The 24,605-nt window shown below is 54.5% G+C and overlaps 1 protein-coding gene across 1 annotated transcript in view; it reads right to left on the reverse strand.

Annotated features, from left to right (window-relative positions):
• Positions 1–5,976, reverse strand: part of TNXB (tenascin XB) — a gene marked incomplete at its 5' end in the record, with an annotated part of 49,517 nt that extends 43,541 nt beyond the window's left edge. Inside the window, 3 exons of the mRNA XM_081093769.1 lie at positions 2,989–3,104; positions 3,505–5,250; positions 5,574–5,976. Coding sequence (XP_080949895.1) covers positions 2,989–3,104; positions 3,505–5,250; positions 5,574–5,976 — 2,265 coding nt within the window. The remainder of the gene's footprint in view (positions 1–2,988; positions 3,105–3,504; positions 5,251–5,573) is intronic.
• Positions 5,977–24,605: the final 18,629 nt, after the last annotated feature.

A 24,605-nucleotide genomic window follows, 5' to 3' on the forward strand; every position in this document is an offset into this window, starting at 1 on the left:
GTCCCAATGACAACTGACGTAGCCCTGGTCCCCAGGCTGCAGATACACCCAGACAAGCACTACATGGACCTCTTCCTGCTCCAGGTCACCACCCTCAACTTCCTCATGCTTTCTCTCACATTCATAGAGGAGCCAGCATTTTGCAAAATAGCAACATTCCTTGTTAGTGGTCCTCGGGTTTGGGGTGCAGCAGAACCACCTGGAGGGCTGGTTGCAACACAGGTTGTGGGGCTCCACCTGCAGAGCTGCTGAGTCAGTAGATCTGGCACCACTTCCAGATCCAACACTTGGCACATCTAACCAGCGCCCAGGTGGTGCCAATGCCACAGATCCAGGGAACACACTTTGAGAACCACTAAGTCAGCATAACAATGCCACTATACGGAGAGAAGACTGCTCCTCTCTGGCATGCTGAAAATCATCCCAATAGCGAGGCGTGTCCTTGGCCAGGATTAGCAGAGTGCGAGCTCCGAGAGGAAAGCGCTTCTGGGAAGGCAGAGACAGGCAGGCTTCTAGGAAGATGGCAGTGGCCAGAATATATCCTGTGCCAACAGAAATGGACATAGAGCACTGGCCAAGGCGGGAGGCGCGACTCCAGGGGCCAGCCACAGAGGGTGCAGACAGTATAGTGTGCCGGCCGGCAGCACAGGCTACGGGGAGCCCGATAGGAGCACTTGGGACCAAGTTTACAGGCGCGTTCCTCACACCCGGGCTCAGAGAGAACGGGAATGTGACAGGGGACCGGACCCAGAGCAGAGCACATGAGCTGACAGCGTGGCCACGCCGGCACAGCCAGCTCAGCGCCACCCAGCCCCGTGGTGAAGGAGGAAGCCAAGGGCATCGCTGGGAAGCCCCGCTTCTTGAGGACACCCGGGCGTGGCCTGTATCTCCGCGACTGGGGGACTTGCTGCCCTGCACGCTCCTTCCATCTCAAGTGCTTATTTTAATTCCACTTTCCCTCAAGTTTCTTTGGAAAGTTCCTTTTAAAAGTCCCACCCTCTCAAGATGAGAACTATGTAAACAATATACACAGAGAAGAGAGTGGGAGAAACACTTAAAAATGTTAACAGTGTTATTTTAGTGTGAAGCAGCCAGGAATTATTTGTGTTTTCTTCTAGTTGCCAAATTCTTGTCTTGTGATTAAATTATTTTTATACCAAGAAAAAACTGTCTAAAACAGAAGAAAAAAACCCAAGCTATCCTGGTTCTACAGCAAAGGGCTTCTATCTCCGCCATTCTCGGGGGTGAGGAGGGACAGAACACGAGGGGCTGGCCGGGGGGTAAGAAGCGCCGGGCCAGTGGGGTGGGATGGCAGCGGCACCTTGGCGCTGCCCCTTCGGTCCCCGAACCTTCCTTGGGCTTGGCCCTGGGAGTTATTTATGCTTCCGGAGTCCTGGCTGGCAGAGATGAGGGTGACATGGCCCACGCACCACGGCATTTGTGGGGCGGGGCAGGAAAACATGCGCTGGACAGTAGAAATGTCAGATGATCTGGGCTGGGAGACCAAACACATCATGAAAGGGCACGAAGGCATGGAGGGAGGTGCTGATACGAGAGGCCGAAGGCGCTGTCCTTAGGGTGCCCCCACATACTTAAGAGCGAGTTGGAAGGAGACAGAGAAAGGCTGCTCTGCAAGGCACTGAGGAGGGAACCACTTCACAGACTCCAAGTCATGCAACAGCCTGGGCAGCCTGGCCCAGACCGAAAAAGATAACATTGAACAGAGCCAACTGCCAAGCCCTATATTTAGGCTAAAAAGTGAATACAGTTCAACGCTGTCTTTTTCCTTTCTCCCTTTCTTCTTTCTTTTTTCCTTATTTATCTACTAGACCAGTGATGGCGAACCTATGACATGCGTGTCAGAGGTGACATGTGAACTCATTTTTTCGGTTGATTTTTCTTTGTTAAATGGCATTTAAATATATAAAATAAATATCAAAAATATAAATCTTTGTCTTACTATGGTTGCAAATATCAAAAAATTTCTATATGTGACACAGCACCAGAGTTAAGTTAGGGTTTTTCAAAATGCTGACATGCTGAGCTCAAAAGGTTCACCATCACTGTACTAGAGGCCCAGTGCATGAGATTCGTGCACTCGGGGCGGGGGGGGGGTCCCCTCAGCCCTCAGCCTGCACCCTCTTGTAGTCCGGGAGCCCTGCGGGGGGGTGGGGGGGTGGGCGGGGATGTCCAATGGCCAACAGATATCCTTAGCGCTGCCCGTAGGCTGCTCCCGCCACCGTCGCTGTGCATTTACCACCAGGGGGCAGCTCCTGCTTTGAACGTCTGCCTCCTGGTGGTCAGTGCACATCATAGCGATGGGTCATTCCCTGTTTGGTCAATTTGCATATTAGCTTTTTATTATATAGGATGTTTTCTAAAGTTCCTACATTGTCTATATACGTTTTATAACAAGAAGTTATTTGAAAAAACAAATATGATCAAAACAGCTGACAGTCTGACCACAAGTTAACACATGTCAACTCTGAGAAAAATACCTGGGTCTCCAGAGTTAGCCAGTGAGCGACTGGGCTCTTCTCTGCTCTCGTGTTTCAGAAACAAACGCACAAAGCAAGAGGCACTAGAAGAGGGCACTCTGGGAGCACAGCGTTCAAGACCAGAGTCCTAGGCATTTGCCCATGAGAATGAAGGGCGACATGATGCCCGAAAGCCCGTGGCGCAGGGTGCACGGCAGGCAGAGCAGGTCCCTGGCTGCTGGTGAGGCCACTGGTGGGCGTGGAAGTGGGGCCCCATGCAGCACGGGACAGCCTCAGAGAACTGAGCTCCGTGGCCAGAGGTGTCCCAGCAGCAGTGGGCCAGCGCCGGCGGAGGTGCTGGAAGGCTCTGCGCCCATGTGGGCAGGACCAGACCTCACAGCAGCTTCAGGGGCCCAGCCGTCTGCACTCAAACACTGATGACCTGGAACCCCTCCCCGGGCCTCCCCGCCGCCCCTCCTGGCCCTGCAGCCCCTCCTGGCGTGGCTCTCACCGTGGGGATGAACTGAATCTCATAGGCATCCACCGGGCCTGGAGCTCGGGTCCACTCTGTCCGAACCGTCGTCTCCTCCAGGAGATGCATCCTCATGCCCTCAATGGCTGGCACCTCTGCCCACGAGAATGGGATATAGACTCTGGTTAGCCCAACGCAGCCCCACCTGACGCCCACATCACCGGCCACCCTCCTCCCGGCTGCACTGAGATCAGTCCCAGCTCACACTGCCCCGTGGGGGTGGGGCAGTTAGCAGAGGTCAGAGCAGGCCCTGCTTCCCCCAGCGCCAGGAACACAGAATCTCCCTACTAGTAAAAGCAAACCAGGAGGCCCCGCCTGCTCATCAGGTATCTGAAGCAGGTCCTGCTGCAGGCATGCACCCTGGCTGCCCTGGCCCTGGCCGCTGGTGCCCGCTCCCCGCATATATGACCTCCCTCCACTCTTCCTCCAGCAGCTGGGCTCCTAGGCCTGGGCCCAGCCTTCCCCCGGCTCAGGTCCCATCCCCGAGGAGCTCACCTTCCCCGCAGTCCTCCCCCGCATAGCCCTCCAGGCAGACGCAGCTGCCCTCGCGACACTCTCCGCGGCCCCGGCAGTCCCCAGGGCACGTCTGGATGGCGCAGTCGGGGCCTCGGAAGCCCTCCACGCACACACACTGGCCGGCGCGGCACAGCTCCCGGGGCCCGCAGCCCCCGGGGCAGGCAGCGGCAGGAGGCTCTTCCTGCCCACAGTCCTCGCCGCTGTAGCCCGCGTGGCACACGCACGCTCCCTGCACACAGCGCCCGTGGCCCCGGCAGTCGTGCGGACAGGTGCGGGTGGAGCAGGAGGGGCCGGTGTAACCGGCGTCGCACACGCAGCGCCCATCCTCGCAGCGGCCCCGCCGGTGGCAGTTGGAGGGGCAGGTCCGGAGGCCGCAGTCCTCTCCCGCGAAGCCCTCCCAGCAGGAGCACACCCCATCCTGGCACACGCCGCGCTGGCTACAGTCGTGCGGGCACCTCCGCAAGCCGCAGTCGTCGCCCGAGTAGCCGTCGTCGCACACACAGCGCCCGTCGAGGCACTGGCCGCGGCCTCGGCAACCTCCGGGGCAGCTCAGCGCGCCGCAGTCCTCGCCCTCGTAGCCCACGTCGCACGCGCACACGCCATCCTCGCAGCGGCCGCGGCCCCGGCAGTCCCCGGGGCACCGACGGCTCCCGCAGTCCTCGCCCGTGAAGCCCGGGTTGCACACGCAGCGGCCGTCCACGCAGCGCCCTCGCCCACGACAGTCGCCGGGGCAGGCGCGTACGCTGCAGTCCCGGCCCGTGTACCCGGGCCAACACACACAGCGGCCACTCTCGCAACGACCCCGGCCGCGACAGTCCCCGGGACAGCTGCGCACGCCGCAGTCCTCGCCGCTGTAGCCCGCATTGCACACGCACACGCCGTTCTCGCAGCGCCCGCGGCCACGGCAGTCGCGCGGGCAGGCGCGCGCGCCGCAGTCGGGACCCGAGTACCCGGGCCAGCACACGCAGCGGCCGTCCTCACAGCGGCCCCTTTGGTGGCAGTCGCCCGGGCAGCTGCGCACGCCGCAGTCGTCCCCGCTGTAGCCCGCGTCGCAGATGCATTCGCCGTCCTCGCAGCGCCCGCGGCCCCGGCAGTCGCGCGGGCACGTCCGCGTGCCGCAGTCCTCGCCCGCGTAGCCGGGCCAGCACACGCAGCGGCCGTCCACGCAGCGCCTACCTTCGCCACAGTCCCCAGGGCAGGTCCGCGAGCCGCAGTCCTCGCCGGCGTAGCCGGGGTCACAGACGCAGCGCCCGTCCTCACAGCGCCCCTTCTGGCTGCAGCCCCGGGGGCAGCTCCGTGCCGCACAGTCCTCGCCAGTGTAGCCCGGGTGGCACACGCAGCGCCCGTTCTCGCAGCGCCCCCTCTGGCTGCAGCCTCGAGGGCAGGAGCGCTGGCTGCAGTCGGCGCCAGAGAAGCCCGGCCGGCACACGCACGCGCCCTGCACGCAGCGCCCGTGGCCGTGGCAGTCCCCGGGGCAGGAGGGCCAGCCACAGCTGGGGCCCGTGTAGCCAGAGAAGCACACGCAGCGACCACGGACACAGCGCCCCTGGTCGTTGCAGTCATCTGGGCAGGACCCGGAAGCAGAGGGTGGGGAGGAAGGGGACACTCGGGAGTCCGTAGGGTCGGAGCAGGTGGGCCCACCCCAGCCAGGCTCGCAGGAGCAGGCGCAGCGGTTCAAGTCAAACACGCCGTGGAGGCTGCAGAGGCTACGAACGTCTGTCTGGCCTGGAGTAAGAGCGAGAGGAGGGAGGGCCTCAGTCTCTCGGGGCAAGAGGCTGGGTCCCTACAGTGTCCCCTGAGCTTCCCCTCCAGCAGGGCCATCTTAGCTTCCAGCTGCTCCTTATCACTGTGTGGGGGGAGGGGAGCTGACATCTAGCCAGATGGCTCCCCTCCCCAAGCTGTGCCCTGGGCTGCACTCACCACCCCAAGTGGTGAGGAAGAGGTGCCTTTTTCTAATTCATACCTGGGTCTTTTATAGACTGGCGATGCCCACCCAACTTCCCCACCTGCCCCTTTTCCTGTGCCCCCTCCTGTGGTCACCTGCTCACCTGTGCCAGCCTGGGCAGCAGCAGGACAGCATCCCCCAGTGCACTGTTCCTTGAGCCCCTTCACCAACTCCTCCAGGATCTCTAGCCGGACCCTCAAGGCCTGCACCTCTGAAGCAGGGACCGGGGGCTCAGTGCCTGGGGGACAGCCACAGCCAGCTGACGGGGGCAGGTTAATGCGGTGGGTGAACACCACCTGCTTTTCCCCTCCTTCTACGATGTGCTCGTAAAGCTGAGAAGAGGGGTTCCCCCCTCTTGGCTCCGCTGTGCGGCCCCCTGGCTGAGGAGGGGGCCGAGGGGCTGGGAGTGTCATATTGGAGCGTGGAGAGAAAGGGCCTGCTTGGACTGCGCCCAACAGCAGCAGGAGGGCCAGGCTGGAGGCTCGGGAACACTGGGCTGGCATCATTCAGGAGGCTGCAGGGAGAGAGGGCAAGTGTGAGAGCAGTTTCACAAAGACAAGATGCCCCCAACACATACATTGACAACAGTCCCTCCACCCACAACTAACCCACCCAACTCACATGTACTAAAACCCCAGTTAACCAACCCTAAGGAATGCCCTCCTTGGAGATTTGTTGGTCTCTAACTCACTTTCTGATGTCATTTGGTTACCCTGCTCCCCATCCCTTTGCACTGTTACACTAGTCCTTTGTTCCACCGACACCACAAGCTGGCATTAGCCTGAGGGACTTTGCACTGTCTGTTCCCTCTGTCTGTTCCCTCTGTCGCTCAGCTCTCAAAGGTGGGCTCTTGCTTGTTCAGATCATAGTTCCTGTGTCATTGACACCCAGAGGCCTTCCTTGCTGCCCAGCTGGAGCAGTCGTCCGTTACTGTCCGCCACAATATCCCACTTGTGTTCTTTGTGGCACTCACTGCTGCCTGAACCATCTGTTGGAGCTCTAGGGTGGGAGCTCCATGAGAAGTGCACAGCTGCATGCACAGCTGTATGCCTGAGGCTGGCACACAGGAACTGTCCAAAACATTGATGTTGAATGGATTAGTAGATGAGTATCTACCGCCAACCCTCCCACAAGCACCTGGATCCCAGTTCCTCCTATCTTCTCAGGAAATTTCAGGGGTAGACTGTCCTCTCTCTTTTTTATTCAACTTCTCACTCTCAACTAGATCCTTCCATTGGATTTTACATGAGCTCAGATATATCCCGTGTTTTAAAAAGCCCCTTTCCTCAGGACTTATATTACCAAGTATCAAAATCTCTTACAAAGATGCAAGAATAGACAGAACAGAATAGGGTCCAGAAACCGACAGACAACATCTATGGTCAGCTGATTACTGGCAAAGGTGCTACTAAAATTAAGAGGGGACAAATGCTCTTTTTGATAAATTGTACTTGGCCAACCGAAATTCCATATGGAAAACACACCTATCTATACCTTTTGCCCACATATGAAAGTTAATTTGAAATGAAACTTAACCAGAAGGATTAAAAATGGTGGCAGAGTAAGTGGATGCTGCATAGGCATGCTCTCAGGATCAAACTGGAAATACAACTAAAACACAGAAAAACTTCCTGAGTAATCAATGGCAGACTCACTGGAGAGAAACCTGGTAACCGAGGACGGAAAGTGGAGATTGCATAGGAACTAGGAGGAGGGGCAGAGGCACGAGAGGGCTGGCTGGGCTCCCACAGGCAGCAACTGAAGTTCTGGAGAGATATCTCAGCTGTGAGGGGTTGCCGCCGAGAACTCTGGGGTCAAATCCCCAAGATGCCCCCTCCCCCCCGCAGCAGAAAGCACCAGAACTGAGAAGGGTACCCACATAACATTTGGCTGGGAAAAGCACCAGGGATGCTGTCTGCCAGGGAGAGACAGCTGGAAATTCAGGCACGCTCTTAAAGGGCCAATGCACAAAATTTCCTGTGGAGCCACCCACATTGTGCCTCAGCTGGAGCTGTGTGAGCAGAAGCCAGGATTGGGGGCTCTGGGGTTAGAGTTTAGAAGGCAGACACCCTGATTTCCTGTGCTGAGTCACTCCCTCTTGCTGCAGAGGTCACCTTTCTTATGCAGACATTTGCTATACAGGAGGCCTTATCTGTGGGGAAGATAGTTGACCCACCCTATTGGAAAACACCTTGCCCCACTGTGCAGAGTTTCTGATGGGCATTAAGTGACTGAGAATAACAATTAGCCTCCAGGCAGAAGCAATTGCCCCACCCTGTTGGGAAAAAAACTCTTGCCACACCTGGGGACAACTGCCTGAGGGCAATTCAAGATGGAATTCTGTCTATAGACAGAGGCGGTTTCTGGAGGCTTTGAGTCTTTGCCTGATCTAATTAGTCAGAAGCAGTGTTTGACACTGTCCTGCACTACAGCTTGAAAGGCATAGCACATCTACCTAATCCTATCTAATAAAAGAGAAACATGGTAATTAGCGTACATCCACTACCCTTCCCATTGGCTAATCAGGGCGATATGCAAATTAACTGCCAGCCAAGATGGCGGTCAGCAGCCAGGCAGCTTGAAACTAACATGAGGCTTGCTTGCTTCAGTGACGGAGGACTCCAACGTTCCCTGCCTGCCGCTGCTGGCCTCTGAGCTTGCAGTTTGAAACATTGTAACAAATATAGAGGCTAAACAAAACCCCAGAAACCTGCTTTCAGCGAGCCGGGATCTCAGAGTTGGAGTTGATACAGTGTTTCGATTATGGAACGCAAACAAACGAGATACCTGCTTTCAGCAGCAGAGGCCTCAGAGCTGGAGCCAGAGCTAAAGCTGGCCCAGAATAAAAAAAGAAAAAAGGAGCAGTTGGGAGCTTCTGTCACCCGCCAGCCTGAAAACAACCCTCAGCCCCTCACCCAGACTGGCCAGGCACCCCAGTGGGGACCCCCACCCTGAAGGGTGTGTGACAAGCTGCAAACAGCCATCATCCCCTCACTCAGGCTGGCCAGGCACCCCAGTGGGGACCCCCACCCTGAAGGGGGTGTGACCAGCTGCAAACAGCCATCATCCCCTCATCCAGGCTGGCCATGCAACCCAGTGGGGACCCCCACCCTGATCCAGGACACCCTTCAGGGCAAACCAGCCGGCTCCCACACGTGCACCAGGCCTCTATCCTATATAGTAAAAGGGTAATATGCCTCCCAGCACCAGGATCAGCAGAGCCGTGAGGCCTCCTGGCACCGGGATCAGCATGACAGGGGGCAGCGCCCAAACCCCCTGATCGCCCTGCGGCTCTGTGTGTGACAGGGGGTGGGGCCACAACCTCCCTATCCGCCCTGCTCTGTTTGTGACAGGGGAAGGCACCCCAACCCCCTGATCAGTCCTGCTCTGTGCCTAATAGGGGGGAGCTCCCCAACCCCCTGATCGGCCATGCTCTGTGGGTGATAGAGGGCGGTGCCCCAACCCGCCCCCCCTCCTCCCCCGCCATGGGCCCTGCTCTGTGTGTGATGGGGTAGAGCCATAACCTCCCCATTGGCCCTGCCCTGAGTGTGACAGTGGCAGCGCCCCAACCCCCTGATCGGCCCTGCTCTGTGGGTGATAGAGGGCGGTGTCCCAACTCCCCTATCGGCCCTACTCTGTGAGTGACAGGGGGGAGATCCCCAACCCCCTGATTGACCCTGCTCTGTGCATGACAGGGGGTGGCGCCGCAACCTCCCCATCGTCCCTGCCTTGAGTGTGACAGGGGGCGGTGCCCCAACCCCCCAATCGGTCCTACCCTGAGCGTGACTGAGGGTGGCATCACAACCTCCCAATCTGCCCTGCTCTGTGCATGACAGTGGGCGGCGCCCCAACTCCCCAATTGGCCCTGCTCTGAGCCCGACCAGGGGCTGCACCTAGGGATTGGGCCTGCCCTCTGCCACCCGGGAGCAGGCCTAAGCCAGCAGGTCGTTATCTCCTGAGGGGTCCCAGACTGCGAGAGGGCACAGGCCGGGCTGAGGGACCCCCCCCCCCCACGTGCACAAATTTTTGTGCACTGGGCCTCTAGTACAGACTAAAACACCAAACAGGCAGCCAAAATGAGACACAAGGAAACAACCCAAAATGAAAGAACAAGAGAATTCTCCAAAAGAAGAGACAAAAGAATGGAGATAAGAAATTTATCTGATATAGAGTTCAGAATAATGATGGTAAAGATGCTCAAAAGCATGAGAAAAGATATAGTGACTATTGAAACACAAAGAATGACATAGCACAAATAAAGAAAACATTGGAAAGAATACACAGCAGATTAAGGGAAGCTAATAAACAACAAGAAAAGCATATAGTAAGTATAAGGAAGGAAATAATAAAGATTAGAGCAGAAATAAATGACATAGTGACTAAAAAATAAATAAATAAATAAATAAATAAATAAATAAATAAATAAAATCAATGAAACCAAGAGCTGGTTTCCTTGAAAGGATGAACAACATTGATGAACCATTAGCCAGACTCATCAAGAAACAAACACAGCCGAAACCGGTTTGGCTCAGTGGATAGAGCGTCGGCCTGCGGACTGAGAGGTCCCAGGTTCGATTCCGGTCAAGGGCATGTACCTGGGTTGCGGGCATATCCCCAGTAGGAGATGTGCAGGAGGCAGCTGATTGATGTTTCTCTCTCATCGATGTTTCTAACTCTCTATTTCTCTCCCTTCCTCTCTGTAAAAGATCAATAAAATATATTAAAAAAAAAAAGAAAAAGAAAAAGAAACAAACACAGAGGAGCCAAATAAATAAGAAAAAAATGTGGAGAAGTAACCACTGACACAACAGAAATACAAAGGATTGTAAAGAAATTCTATGAACAACTATATGCCAACAAGCTGGACAATGTGGATGAAATGGACAAATTCCTGGAAAAATACAATCTCCCAAAACGGAATCAGGAAGAATCAGAAAACCTGAAGAGGCCAATAACAAATGATGAAATTGAAGGAGTGATAAAAAAAACTCCCAGCAAACAAAAGCCCGGATCTGGGCAGCTTCATAGGGGAGTTTTACCAAACATTCAAAGGAGAACTAATACCTATACTCCTCAAATATTCCAAAAAAATCCAAGAGGACGGAACACTTAAAAGCTCTTTTTATGAGGCCATCATTATCCTAATTCCAAAACCAGGTAAAGACACTACAAAGACAGAGAATTACAGGCCAATATCCCTGATGAATATAGATGTTAAAATCCACAACAAAATATTAGGAAATTGCATCCAGCAATATATTAAAAAGATCATATACCATGATCAAGTGGGATTTATTCTAGGGATGCAAGGCTGGTACAATATTCGCAAATCAATAAACGTGATACATCACATAAACAAATTGAAAGACAAAAATCACATGATCAACTTAATAGATGCAGAAAAAGCATTTGACAAAATCCAACACCCTTTTGATAAAAACTCTCCACAAAGTTGGAATAGAGGGAGCATATCTCAAAATGATAAAGGCCATTTATGACAAACCTACAGTGAACATCATACTCAATGGGCAAAAACTAAAACCATTTCCCCTAGAAACAGGAACAAGACAGGGACGTTCACTTTCACCACTTTTATTCAACATAGTACTGGATGTCCTAGTCACAGCAATCAGACAAGAAGAAGAAATAAAAGGCATCCAAATTGGAAAGGAGGAAGTAAAGCTCTCATTATTCATAGATCACATGATATTGTACATAGAAAACCCTAAAGACTCCATCAAAAAAACTACTAGATTTAATCAATGAATTTGGCAATGTAGCAGAATACAAAATCAACACCCAAAAATCAATGGCTTTTTTATACACCAATAATGAATTCCTGCCGGAGGCCGGTCCATCCTTGTTGCTTGACACAGTCACTACAGGGAAGAAACATCTGCACAGCATATGTTTTAAGGGACCTGGCATACTGTTCTTAATATGTTTGCTCCCCTTCTTAGCCCTATGAGGGCCACCTCCCCGAGAAAGGTTGTTTCCCCAGGTGGGGATTTTTCCCGGGAGTTAGGGATTAACAGGACTAAGGAAGGGAATAAATCAGTAAAACCCCTTAACTAAGTGCTAGGCGGGTAGTTAATCACCTTAACTACGAACAATCATGATTAAACTACATAATCTTTACTTAGGATAATCTCCTTCAGTTACTTCCTTGTAGCTTAACAGAACAGTAGAGTAGTGACCTTGGAATGGAGATAACTAGCCCTAACCTTTGGAATAGAATGGATAGGATTAAACTCAACAGAACTAGATGGAGATGGGATATCTGGCAAGGGTCAGATAAACTATGGACATGAAACAAGGAACTGTAGAAGGTTAAGGAAAGACCCAAAACATACCATGATGTAACTATAGAGGCATGCTTATAGGATCAAATGGTATAAATACAGATGTAACAGGAGAATAAAGTGAGAACCTAGCTATGATGATCAACTGAAAGCTGTCTCCATGTCCTTCCTTCTTCGCCGACTCTGTCCACACCTTTGGGAACACCTGGACCTGCTGTGGCTGGACCCCAACAAATTCCCAGGAAAAGAAACTAAACAAACAATTCCATTTTTGTAGGGAGCAGCTATAGGGTTAAGCCTCCGACCGACCTGTTGGCAAAGTCACAAAAAGTCCCAGCTTAGAGGGTGCTGTCCTCTTAGCATAATTAGGCTTGACCTTATGATACTCCCTAGATCTTTTCTGGGAAGCTAATGGACTGAGGGAGGTGCAGCAAGAGCTGCCAAAACAAGTGAAACTCACAAAAACAATGTAACTATGGTAACCACTACCTTGTTTACCTCTGACTATAAAATAAAGGCTCAGCTTGCCTCTGGATCTCTCTCTGTGGCCTCAGCCAGGCACAGGAAGATCCACCTAGAATAAAGAGAGAACCTGGCTGTGCTGATCATCTGAATGCTGTCTCAGTGTCCTTCATTCTTCGCAGACTCCGTCCACACCATTGGGAACCCCTGGACTGCTGGGGCTGGACCCCGGCACATTTTATCATTGCAACAAAAAAATTAATATACTTAGGAATACACTTAACCAAGGTGGCCAAAGACTTATACTCAGAAAACTACAGGACGTTGAAAAAAAGAGATGGAAAAAGATATAAACAAGTGGAAGAATATACCATGTTCATGGATTGGTAGAATCAATATCATTAAAATGTTCAAACTACTCAAGGCAATCCCTATTAAAATACTAACAGCATAATTCACAGATCTAGAAGAAATACTCTAAAAATTTATATGGAATCAAAAAAGACCCCAAACAGCTGCAGCAATCTTGAAAAAAAAGAACAAAGTTGCAGGGATCACAATACCAGATTTCAAGTTATACTACAAAGTCACTGTAATCAAAACAGCCTGGTACTGGCACAACAGGCATATAGATCAATGGAACAGAACAGAGACCCCAGAAATCAACCCAAGCCATTACGCTCAATTAATATTTGACAAAAGAGGCAAGAGCATAGAATGGAGTCAAGACAATAGAGTCTCTTCAATAAATGCGGCTGGGAAAATTAGACAGATACATGCAAAAAAACCAAGAAAACAAAAACAAAAAACAAAAAAACAACTAGGCCACCAACTTACAGCAAGAATAAACTCAAAATGGATAAAAGACTGAAATGTAAGTTATGAAACCATAGAAATCCTAGAAGAAACCATAGGCAGCATAATCTCAGACATCTCTCCTAGTAATATGTTTTTGGATACATCTCCTAGGGCAAAGGATATTAAGGAGAAATTAAACAAATGGGACTACATCAAAATAAAAAGGTCCTGCTCAGTAAAAGAAACCATCAACAGCCCTAACCGGTTTGGCTCAGTGGGTAGAGCATCGGCCTGCGGACTCAAGGGTCCTGGGTTCAATTCCGGTCAAGGTCATGTACCTTGGTTGCAGGCACATCCCCAGTGGGGAGTGTGCAGGAGGCAGCTGGTCGATGTTTCTCTCTCATCGATGTTTCTAACTCTCTATCCCTCTCCCTTCCTCTCTGTAAAAATTCAATAAAATATATTAAAAAAGAAAAAAAAAGAAACCATCAACAGAATGAAAAGGGAGCCCATTGTATGGGAGAACATATTTAGCAATGATACATCTGATAAGGGGTTAATATCCTAAAATCTATAAGGAACTCATACAACTTAATAAAAGGAAGACAAACAAACAATCCAATTAAAAAATGGGCAAAGGACCTAAATAGACACTTCTCCAAAGGGGACATACAGAGGGCCAAGAGACAAGAAAAAATGCTCAAAGTCACTAATCATCAGAGAGATGCAAATTAAAATGACAGTGAGGTATCACCTCGAATCTGCCAGAATGGCTACCATCAACAAATCAACAAATGTCAAGGGCTGTCCAGGATGTGGAGAAAAGGGAACCACAGTACACTGCTGGTGGGAATGCACACTGGTGCAGCCACTGTGGAAAACAGTATGGAGTTTCTTCAAAAAATTTAATACTGAACTGCCATTTGACCCAGTGATCCCACTTCTAAGAATATATCCCATGAAACTCCAAAACACCAACCAGAAAGAATGTAAGCACCCCTATGTTCATAGCAGCACAATTTACAATAACTAAGATCTGGAAACAGCCCAAGTGCCCATCAGTAGGTGAGTGGATAAAAAAGCTGTGGTACAGTTATACCATGGAATACTGTGCAGCAGTAAAAAAGAAGGATCTCTTACCCTTTGAGACAGCATGGAGGGACCTGGAGAGTTTCATGCTAAGTGAAATAAGTCAGTCAGAGAAAGACAAGTATCACATGATCTCACTCATATGGGGAATCTAAGTAACAAAATAAATTGATGAACGGAGTTGATGCAGAGACATGGAAGCATGGAACAGAGTGAGGAACCTCAGAGGGAAGGCGGGGGAGGGTGGGTGGGTGGGAGGTAGTCAACCAGGGCCCCTGTATGCATAACCCACAGACAATGGGGCAGTGAGAGCCTAGGTTGGGGGGGAAGGGGGCAATGGTGAAAAAAAAGGGACATATGAAATACTTTCAACAATACAGAATTCTTAAAACAAAACAAAGCAAAATAAAAACTTAACCATAGCCCTGACCGGTTTGGCTCAGTGGATAGAGTGTCGGCCTCAAGAGTCCCAGGTTCAATTCCGGTCAAGGGCATGTACCTTGGTTGCCAGCACATCCCCAGTAGGGGGTGTGCAGGAGGCAGTTGATCGATGTTTCTCTCTCATCGATGTTTCTAACTCTCTATCTCTCTCCCTTCCTCTCTGTAAAAAATCAATAAAATATAAAACAAAAACAAAACAAAACTTAACCATAAATGATGGGATTGATACATTGGACCTCATTGAAATTGGTAACTTCTGGACCTCAAAGACACCGTTAACAGAAGGAGAAGGTGAGCGGCTCACGGGCGGAGATACCACTGGGCCCTGGACAAAGGGGTTCATTATAAGTGGATTTTTTCTGGTGGCCCACGCTGCTCAACCCCACACCGTTCAAGGCTCAGCTGGTGTTCGGAAACATGAGTACGCAGAGGGACGACGATGGCTATACTAAGATGTTCAACTACGCGGGCCGTCAGCACCACTAACCCTGTTGCACGTGATGTGTCAGAAAGAAACAGAGGAGGGGTAAAGTCTAAACTAAAACACTTCCAAACTAAGACAGCAAGTAAAAGGCCGGCAACCCAGTTTTTTAAAAATTGGCAAGAAACTTAAATAGTTACTCCAGTAGGAACACAGCATATCCAAATGGCTAACAAACGTGAAAAGGCGTATCACATCACTAGAATTCAGGAAAATGCACATTAAAACCACAACGAGATGCCATCCAGTATCCACCAGAATGGCTACCATGAAAGGAACTGCCATTGCTCGACATTGGCAAGCATGTGTAGCAACTGGAACTCTCATCTGTTGAAAAAAAAAGGAGCATAAATTAGAGCAACCACTTTAGAAAAACTGGCAGTATGAGCACACGACCTATAACCTAGCAATTCTACTTCTTGGTAAATATCCAAAAGAAATGACTGCACATCTCCTCCAAAATCATGTACAAGAATGCTCATGAGCCCTAGCCTGTTGGGCTCAGTGGATAGAGCATTGGCCTGCGGACGGAGGAGTCCCTGGTTCGATTCTGGTCAAGGGCATATGCCTGGGTTGCAGGCTCGATCCCCAATAGGGGACCTGAAGGAGGCAGCCAGTCAAAGATTCTCTCTCATCATTGATGTTTCTAGCTCTCCCTCTCCCTTCCTCTCTGAAATTAAAAAAAAAAAGTAAGAATGCTCATGAGATTTATTCATAATAGCCCAAACTGGAAATAACTCCATGTCCATTAGTAGTAGAATGGAGAAATAAGGTGGGCATTGTCGTACAATGGAATATTACACAGCAATGAAAAACAGCCTCTTGCTACATGGGTCAACATGAACAAATTTCACACACATATTAGTAATGCTGAGCAAAAGAAACCACACACACACACACACACACACACACACAAACACACCATTTTAAATGATGCTATTTATATGAGGTTCTTAGAGCATCAGCCCCTGGACTGAAGGGTCCCAGGTTTGATTCCAGTCAGGGGCACATACTTAGGTTGCATGCTCGATCCTGGCCCCAGTTGAAGGGTGTGCGGGAGACAATCAAACATCTCTTTCACTTGGATGTTTCTCTCTCTGTCTGTCCCCCTCCCCTCCACTCTCTCTAAAAATCAATGGAAAAGATCCTCTAGTGAGGGTTAGGAAAGAGGATAGAATTACTTTCAGGGCTAGTATTGGCTGGGAGGAGTCACAAGGGGAGAGTTCTGAAAATGCTTTGCACCTTGGTCCGGATGGTGGTTACACAGATTTATGCATAGCCAAAAATTAATTGAGCTACATGCTTACAATGTGTGCATGTCACTGTATGAAAGTTGTACCTTAAACTAAAAGCACCTTTCCCAATCTCATCCTCCTTCGAGGCACCACTATCTCTAACCCTTCCTTCCGGCCACAGTTGTCAGATTTACCTGCACTGCTTCTGTTTCCCTGTGTCCGTGCGTGCCTCCCTCCACTCTCACCTGGCCGCTCCGCCACACAGCCTCCCCACCGCCTCCCAGCGAGCTCGGTGCCACAAAACCTAGGAGACATTCATCTTCGTCTTACTTGATCTCTCTCAAAATCACTAAACACTACTGATCACATCTTCCATCTTAAAGCATTCTAGCGCTGTGCTGTCCATATGGGACAGGAGAAACGTGTGGCTTGGACACCTGAGATACGGCAAGAATGGTGGAGGCACTGGGTTTTACTCCGTCATTTTTAAAAGCTCCCCAGGTGGTTGCTGAGACCTACGGCTCTCGTCACCACCCAGACCCATGGCTTTAATTTCCAACATATGCGCCAACTTATCACACCAGCCTCGTCCTCTCTCAGCTCCGAGCCACATACCCAACTGCCCACTTGTCACCCCGGAGTCAGGACGTCTGGAGCAGAACTCTCGATCGTCCCTCCGGTCCCCACCCCCTCAGCGTTCTCTGCAGCTCAGGGCCCACCACGCATCCAGCTTCCCAAGCCAGAAGCCTAACTGCCCATTCAACGCCAGGACATCTCACCGCATGTGCCCGTGCTTTCTCATGAACATGGCTTTGGTTTGCTTACTTCTCTCCCTCTCGCCAACATGGTAGCCCAACCTCCCACCTACCTTTGGCTTGACAACTGCAGTGGCCTCCCAGCTGGTTCGCTGCTCCCACTCTTGGCCCTCACAATCTTGAAAAGGCAACTAGGATGTCCCTCTCCCCTAACGACGCTCTCGGTGTCTCCCTCCTGAATTTCCTTCCAATACTGACAGGCCGCTCCCGCCTCATCTCCCACAGCACTCGCCTCCCTCTCCACTCCAGGCCCTGGCCTGGGTAAGTCCCTCATACTCTTGCTGATGTCAGGCTTTTGTGTATGCGGTTCCCTCTATGACTGTGTGGCCCACTCTTCCCTTTTCTCTTGGCCTCGTCACCCTTCAGGGCTCAGCCCACATCACTTCCTCAGGAAGCTTTCCTGCCCAGGTCAGGGCCCCCACCGTGTGACGTCACAGCACCAGGCAACCGTGATGTGTAGCATTTATAACATTTTTCATCACATATATGTGAGATTGATATTACTTCTCACCCACATTTGATCTTGCCTGCTAGCCTGCAGGGCCCGTGGTGGCAGCATGCACCGTGTTTATTTCTTGGCTGCTGTATTGCATCTGTGCTCAATAAATACTTATTGACTGTATGATTGAATGAAAAGTTAAATTTAACCCCAGGACTAGCTTCAGAGCTAAAACCAAGGACAGAACCAAGGTCAGGGCTGGGCCTCAGACAGTATCTGGGACTGGAAATTGGTTAGAAACAGCAACTGGGGCCAGGTGGGGCCTGGAAGGGCCAGATGGCACGAGGACTTTGTGAACGGTGTGGCAGAACCTGCCACAGCTGCATGCAACCGCAATGACCGCTAGTAACGTACCACCACAGCAGCGCTACTCCTAATGGCTGCAAACCGGGAACCCGATGTCTCACGTCAGTAGACTGGCTTAAATAAAGTGGCTCATTCGCACAGCGGAATGAAATAAAGCAATGCGAGCACATGCAACAACATGGACGGGTCTCCCTAACATGGGGCTGAGCAGATGCAGCCAGACACGAAAGAGAACGTGCTGAAAAAGCCTGTTTGTGTGAAGTGTGAGGCGCAGCAAGGCTACACTGTAGAGTTCCAGGTCAGGAGGGGGCACTGTTGGGGAGTGGTGGGGATCTGGGGCGCTAAGACGGCCCTGTCTCCGGACCCAGGTGCTGGCTGTCTGTGGGTTCACTGAGGCCAGGACTGGGGAGCACAGGGAGAGGAGGTCCAGAGGCGAGCGGTGGGGTGGGGTGGGGCGCCCGCGCTGAGCCGGGAGGGGCCCTGGTGAAGACAGGGGTGTGCAGGGCAGGGGCGCCCACGTTCTGTTCTGTTCTGTTCAGGACAAGGGGGAAGGAGGGGCGAGGCGAGGGCTGCGCTCCTGCGGAGCAGAGGGGCAGCGGAGAAGGGCTGGGAGGGGAAATGCTGCCTGGGGAGGGGAAGGGGCAGTGACTGCGCCTCCCCACACACACTTCCTGGCTTCCCACCTTCCACTTCTCCTCTGGGCCTGCGGAAAAGGAGTTTTCAGGCCCTCGCACGGCCACCAGCCCACAAAAGACGAGAGGGAGCTGGACAACAGGGACGGAGCTTGCACAGACAGGTCCTGCCTGAGAAAGCCAGGCAGACAGCTGCCCTTCCGGGGCCCTGCGGCCGGCCTCTCGGCTTGGGGTGTAGCCGCGGGTATAAGGGGGGTACCTACCCTCAACTCCCGTCACCCTGTATCTAAGGCTGTGCAGATCACAGGGTGCACGCACACATAAATACAGTTACACATACACTTGCGTGTGTTCATCCACAAATACCGATAAGGCATGCTCGTACACATGCACACATCTATCCGAACAAGCCTGCATCTGCACACGCGCGCGCACCCACATGCACACACACACACACACACACACACCCCTCCCCTCGAGCTCCCCCACGCAGCCTTCAGTGATGCCTGAGAACGCTGATGTCTCCTCGGCTCAGTGGGCAGCTCTGTGACACAAAGGACTTTAACTGGAATGAGGGGACCCAGATGGGAGACTCCTCTCCTGGGGAAATAGGCTCCCAGGGCCCACTCTGCTGGAGGCCTTTGGGAGGGGATCCCACAGACCCCCCTCCGTGGTGGGGAGGGGCGTCTGCAGCAGGGAGAGGCTGGTGGGAGCCCAGAGGAGGGACTCCTTCCCAGACTCCTCTCCTGTCGCCACCACCCTGTCCGCACCTCCAGCTCCTGAAAGAAGCCTATTCTCTCAGCAGGAGGGAAGCGAGCAACATGGGTGTCTCTTGTGTCCCCCCCCCCCTTCGAGCCCCCACTGCACATCTGGGCGCCTCTCTGCAGTGGGCGGGGGACGCAGCTTCACCCTCTTGGCACCCTCCCCTGGCTGGAGGGCTGGCAGGGGTGGGGCCTCCCCAAGCTGTGACTCAGCGTGCTGGGTATTCTATTCGCTGTGGCCAACTCTGACACTTCGCTCATCAGGGACTGTGGGTCCCCAGAGGTGGGGAGAGAGGTGATGCTCTACCAGGGCCGAAGGTAGCGGAGTGCAGGCTGTGAGAGGAAGGAGGTGGGGGGCAGATATTGGGTTGGACCCAGATGGCAAAGAGGGGCCAGGCAGGGAAGCCTTGGGGACCAGATATCCCACATTCGGGGGAGCTAATGGGCAGCGGGATGGAAACACAGACAGGATTTCCGAACCCCCAGGTGGGGGGTCAGTGAGAGACAGGAAGGCAGGTTTGGGTCCTGCACCGAGTGACCAGGACTCAAGGGCAAGAAAGTTTGAGGAGTTGAGGTGCCAGATCCCCAGGACTTTCGAGGCTGAACTGGGAAAAGGGGGCGGAGACTGGACCCCGACAGGCGCAGCTGCGGGGTTTCCTACTTGCTTCCCAGTAGTTCCTCTCAGTTCACTTCCAGTTGTTTCCAAGCCATGAAATTCTTTCCAGGCAAGATAAGGGGCCCGCCCGCCCCACCCGGGTGTGTCACGCGTATGGGGGGGGGGGGTTCAGACGGACAGAAGCAGGGGGAGTCCCTGGAGGCATCTGTCATCCCAGCCCCCTGGACCGTGAGTCACGGGTGCAGAGCTCTCGGCCAAGAACAAGTTTTAGGATCTCTCTGCGGGTCTGGGAGTGCTGGCTGCTCCAGCATTTCCTACGGGCTCCCGCCCAGGCCCGCCACCCGCACGCTGTCACCTGGCAGTGCCCATCTGGTTGCCCAAAGAAGCGTCCTCGCAAGTTCCCGAGCGCGGCTCCGCCGCTCCAGCCAGAGCACGTGGGGCTCCGCCGGCCCCTGCCTCCCCGGGGCTCAGCGATGCCACCTGGTGCCACCACCTGGTCCATCCACCCCTTACCCACTGCGCCCGCCACCGGCGTCCGGCCCGGCGCACGGTCCCGTTTCCTCTGCACCAGCAGAAAGTCCCCGTGAGCCGACAAGCATTTGAGGGAGTCCGGGGGCGGGGGCGGATTCCCGAGAGCGCGGCCCTGCCAGCCCTCTCCGGGGCGTAGGGACGCTCCCGCGCCCCCCGACGCGGCCCTTACCCGCAGTGCGCGCGGTGCTCCCACCTGTGCTGCCCACCTCCGGCGCTCGGCGAGGCCAGGAAGGGCTCCCGTCGCCCGGCGCCCAGTCTCGGCAGCCAGCACAGTGAGCGGAGGGAGGCTGCGGGGCAGGGAGAGGGGAGGACCCGCGTGAGGGCAGGGAGGGAGCGGAGATAGGGCAGGCCCGCCGCCCCTCCCACCCCGCCCGGCCCTCCCGTCACCACACGCCCCTCCTCTCTCCCGACTCTCCCCTGACCCCCCCTCTGGCTGGGATGACTGAGTCCCACAATCACCTCAACTTGCCCTCCACCCCTGGTCCCACTCCCGTGTCCTTCCCCCAGCCTGACATCGTCCCGCCCGTGCGCTATTCGCGCCCCCACCATTTCTCCACCTGTCGCTCCTGCTCTCAGACCTGCTCTCTCCTCTACCAACACCCTTCCCCACCGGGACCCTCTCTCCCTTTCGCCTCCCTTCCCAGCTGCCACTGCTCCGCCTGGGGTGCCAGCTCCGCCGTCCCCCAGCAATTCTCGCCTGGGGTGTGGGGCAGGAGGAAAGCTCCCTCTCAAGCCCAGATCCCTCCCAGCGTGGGGCCTCCTCGTCCCCCCCTGCCCCTTGCCTGCTCGCTCAGAGCACTGCTCTTCCAGCTCCCATCACTGCCCCTTCCACGCTCCCACCCCAGCAAATTCCTCCAGAAAAGGCAGCTGAGGCTTGGGCACTGGCTGAACACCAGGACATAAAAGCCTCGGGAAGGCAGTTGGGGTGTGGGGAGACAGGGAGGGAAGCCTGAAAGTTAGGTGGACGTTTAGCTGCAGAGCCAGAGGCAGGAGGTCTGGGTGAAGCTGTGGGGGGCAGTGCAGGGTGGGAGTGGGGGCTGGAGGCGAGTCGAAGACCAGCATCACACACCCGCCTAGGCTGCTGGCTGCTTCTCTGGCCTCGGTTCCCATGTGCGGCTGCCCTGGCGAGGGGCTGAGCCCTCCCCACCCATTTCACACGGAGGACAGTTGCTGCTGCCCCACTGCACACCTCCTGGCCAGCCGCCCGCCCGAGAAAGGGAGTGCAGGAGCCCGACTGCTTGGGCTGGGGCACAGGTGTCCTGGGTCAGGGCTCGCTGGGCTGGGCGGCACCAAGCTGGGCCAGGTCCCAGTGCGCTCCCTGGGGCCGGGGACAGGCTCGCGTGGGTGTCCCCGTGTCTGGGTGTGTTTTTTTCCTGGCTTTGATAGGGAAGATGAAGTCAGAATCTTGGATGAAGCCGGGTGCAGCTTCCTTCCGCTGTCTTGGCCCGAAGCCCCCACAGCTTCCCAAGATCTCTGGGTGGGGGTCTGAGACACACGATGTGGGGGGGCTGACACCCCAGGTTTCAGCACTGGTGTCCCATGGTCATGTCCGTTTTGGGGGTCCCCTGCCTTATGATTTTCTATGTTGGCAGTATGGCCACCACCAGTAGAGCTGGCCTGGGAGGAGCCGGAGCTGGAGCGTGGCGGCGGCCTGAAGTCCAGGCCAGGGCTCTGCACACCTCGGGGCCTCTCCAGGTTGAGACAATCGCTGACACTCGCTCGATGCCGGGGGTGAAGCCCACGGAGCCTTGGGACAGCCCCGCGCCAGGCCGCTGGCATCTCGTCAGAAAAGCACCAGGCCTCGCCAGGGCAGGTGCCTGGCAGTGCTTGTCAACGGGGCTGTGAAGGGACCGCAGGGAAGAGGGGAGTGCGGTGGGAACCCCAGGCCGCCTTCACCAAGGGGACAGGCAGAAAGGGGTGCTGCCGAGAACTGCCCGCACGCTGCTGTGCTCTGAGGGCCCCCAGCCTCGAATGAACCTCCCAGTCCTTGTCCCGGCCTGGGCCTCGAGGATAAGGGACAAAGAGAAAGGGAGGCCAGGAAGTGTCAGGGCAATTAAGGGCAAGGACCCGAAGGGGAAGGAGGGAAGCAGAGCTGTGGTCCAAGCAGGTCCCGAGAGGGAAAGACATTTGGACACGGGCTTCCCAGCACAAAGTGCTTTCCCACAGAGGGGCTCTGTGAACCGAGGCTAGGAGCCGGCAGTGACTTGTCCAAGGGACTCCAATGGTGGGAGGGAGGTGGCCTCAGTGCAGGCTCTCTGGTCCCAAAGCCTGTGCTCTCCCTCCCCAGACAGGAGCCCTGGGAAGATGAAGACTTAGGCAGACACAAGGGAAGGGCCCAGACGGACGCTCTGAGGAGGAGGATGGGCCATCTGGGTCTCTGAACCTTCTTTCTGCATCGCTGTTCCGTAGACTCAGAAGAAATTGCCAAGTTAAGATGGGGTCGACATTTCATTAGTGAGAAGTGGGCTGAGAGGTGGAGAGGAAGAGGAGCATGGAGAGAAGAGTCTGAGATGAAGATGGGAGAGAACTAAGAGGCTGGGGGGTGGGGGAGCCATGGGAAGAGTTGGACCCTCAGAACTTCCTTTGCCTGGAGACATGGGTGTGGGAGAAGGGAGGAGGGAGGACATTTCTATCTCGTGACAAAAGAAAGTCACACAGTTGTTTTGTTCTCTGCTCTGGGGCGGGTGGGCGCTGTATTTACCAGAGGGACTGAGGTCGCTGTGGCAACCACACATCTGGGCCCCGGAATCCAGATGTGCTGTATCCAGGGCCATAGCCAAATGATGAGGCAAACATTAGGCTCTCCAGTCCTGGCCCCCACAGCTGGGGAGAACACAGCGGCTGGAGGGGGACGTGGAGGGAGGAGGGCTGAGCGGGGAGAAGAGGAAGTCACGGAGAGTGACAGGAATGTAGACAAAGCGGTGGGAAGGGAAATGGGGACAGGCAGGGTGGCGTGAAAAGGCGGAGGCAGCACAGGCTCAGCAGCAGGAGTGAGAAGAGGAAGAACGAGGAGGAGGAAAGGGAAAGAGTGAAGCAGAGGGGGAGGAAGGGGAAAGCACCAAAGCCAGAAACAAAAAGAACGAAGAATAATGGGTCAGAAGGGGAAGGTGATGGGCCTGGCAGGTGGAGGGCAAAGGCAGGAAGGAAAGCCTGAGAGGGGAGAGGCGCTGGGCCTGCGGCGGTAAGAACAGGCAGGCTCCGGAGGGAGGAAAGCGGGCCAGAAAGACAAAGCGGGCCTGGGACAGGGGCCCACAGGGTGCGCGGGGACAGGCCGGGAGGCCTCGCTGGGGGCTGTGGCTGCAGATCCGCTTGGACCCAGGGCAGCAGCCCAGAGACCGCCCGCCTCAACCCCCATGGCATGCCCACTCTGCACTCTCCGACCCTTCCTACCACCACTCTCCCAGCCCAGGGTCCGACTCCCAGTTCACACCCAAGTGCCGCTGTCCCTTGCCACTCAGCCAGGAGCTGCGTGCCGCCCAGAGCCCCGCCCAGAGCCCCGTCAGGATAACAGCGGACCAGAGCCGGACCAAGCCGAGGACAATGCAACGCAGCAGGGAGCGGGGAGGAGGGAGAGGTGTCTACTGCGGACCGGACCAGACCCCGTGCTCCGCATTTCCCCCTCACACCGACGCTGCGAAGTAGGTACAGGCACCTACTGAACAGGTGAGGGGACCAGGCTTAGTGTCCCGCAGCAAGGCCGGCGCGGAGAAAGGCCGCCTGGGTAAGGCTGCACAGGCCCGAGGGCCCGACAGGAAGTGCTGGCCGAGGAGCAGGGCTGCCCTGGGGGGAGAGCCTAGTTCCAGGTTGCCACAGTTACTCTGTTTTCTCCCCAAACAGTAATGGGGGAGGGGGCTGGCTGGACACGTGAGGTTCTTCCTCCCCCTTCAGGCCTGGGCTTGGGGCCCAGGTGGCCCCTGTCCAGTCATCTGGGCATGGAGCCCAGGCCCAGCTCACACCCTCCTGCTGACCCAGGGCACTCCTACAGGCGTCAGAGGGCGCTGCAAGGAGCCGCTGACGGGGATCCCCACAAGTTGGGTGAGACTCGCCCCTTACCCTTTGCCCTGCTCCCCTTCCTCCTAACAGAAAGCCTTTTCTGCACCCCGCCCCACCCCTGCCCCCGGCCCTTTTCTTTCAACCGGACCCTCAAGTCTCAGGCTCCTCCAGCTC

Source organism: Myotis nattereri (genome assembly GCF_964212035.1).
Source record: "Myotis nattereri genome assembly, chromosome: 6".
Lineage (NCBI taxonomy): Eukaryota > Metazoa > Chordata > Mammalia > Chiroptera > Vespertilionidae > Myotis > Myotis nattereri.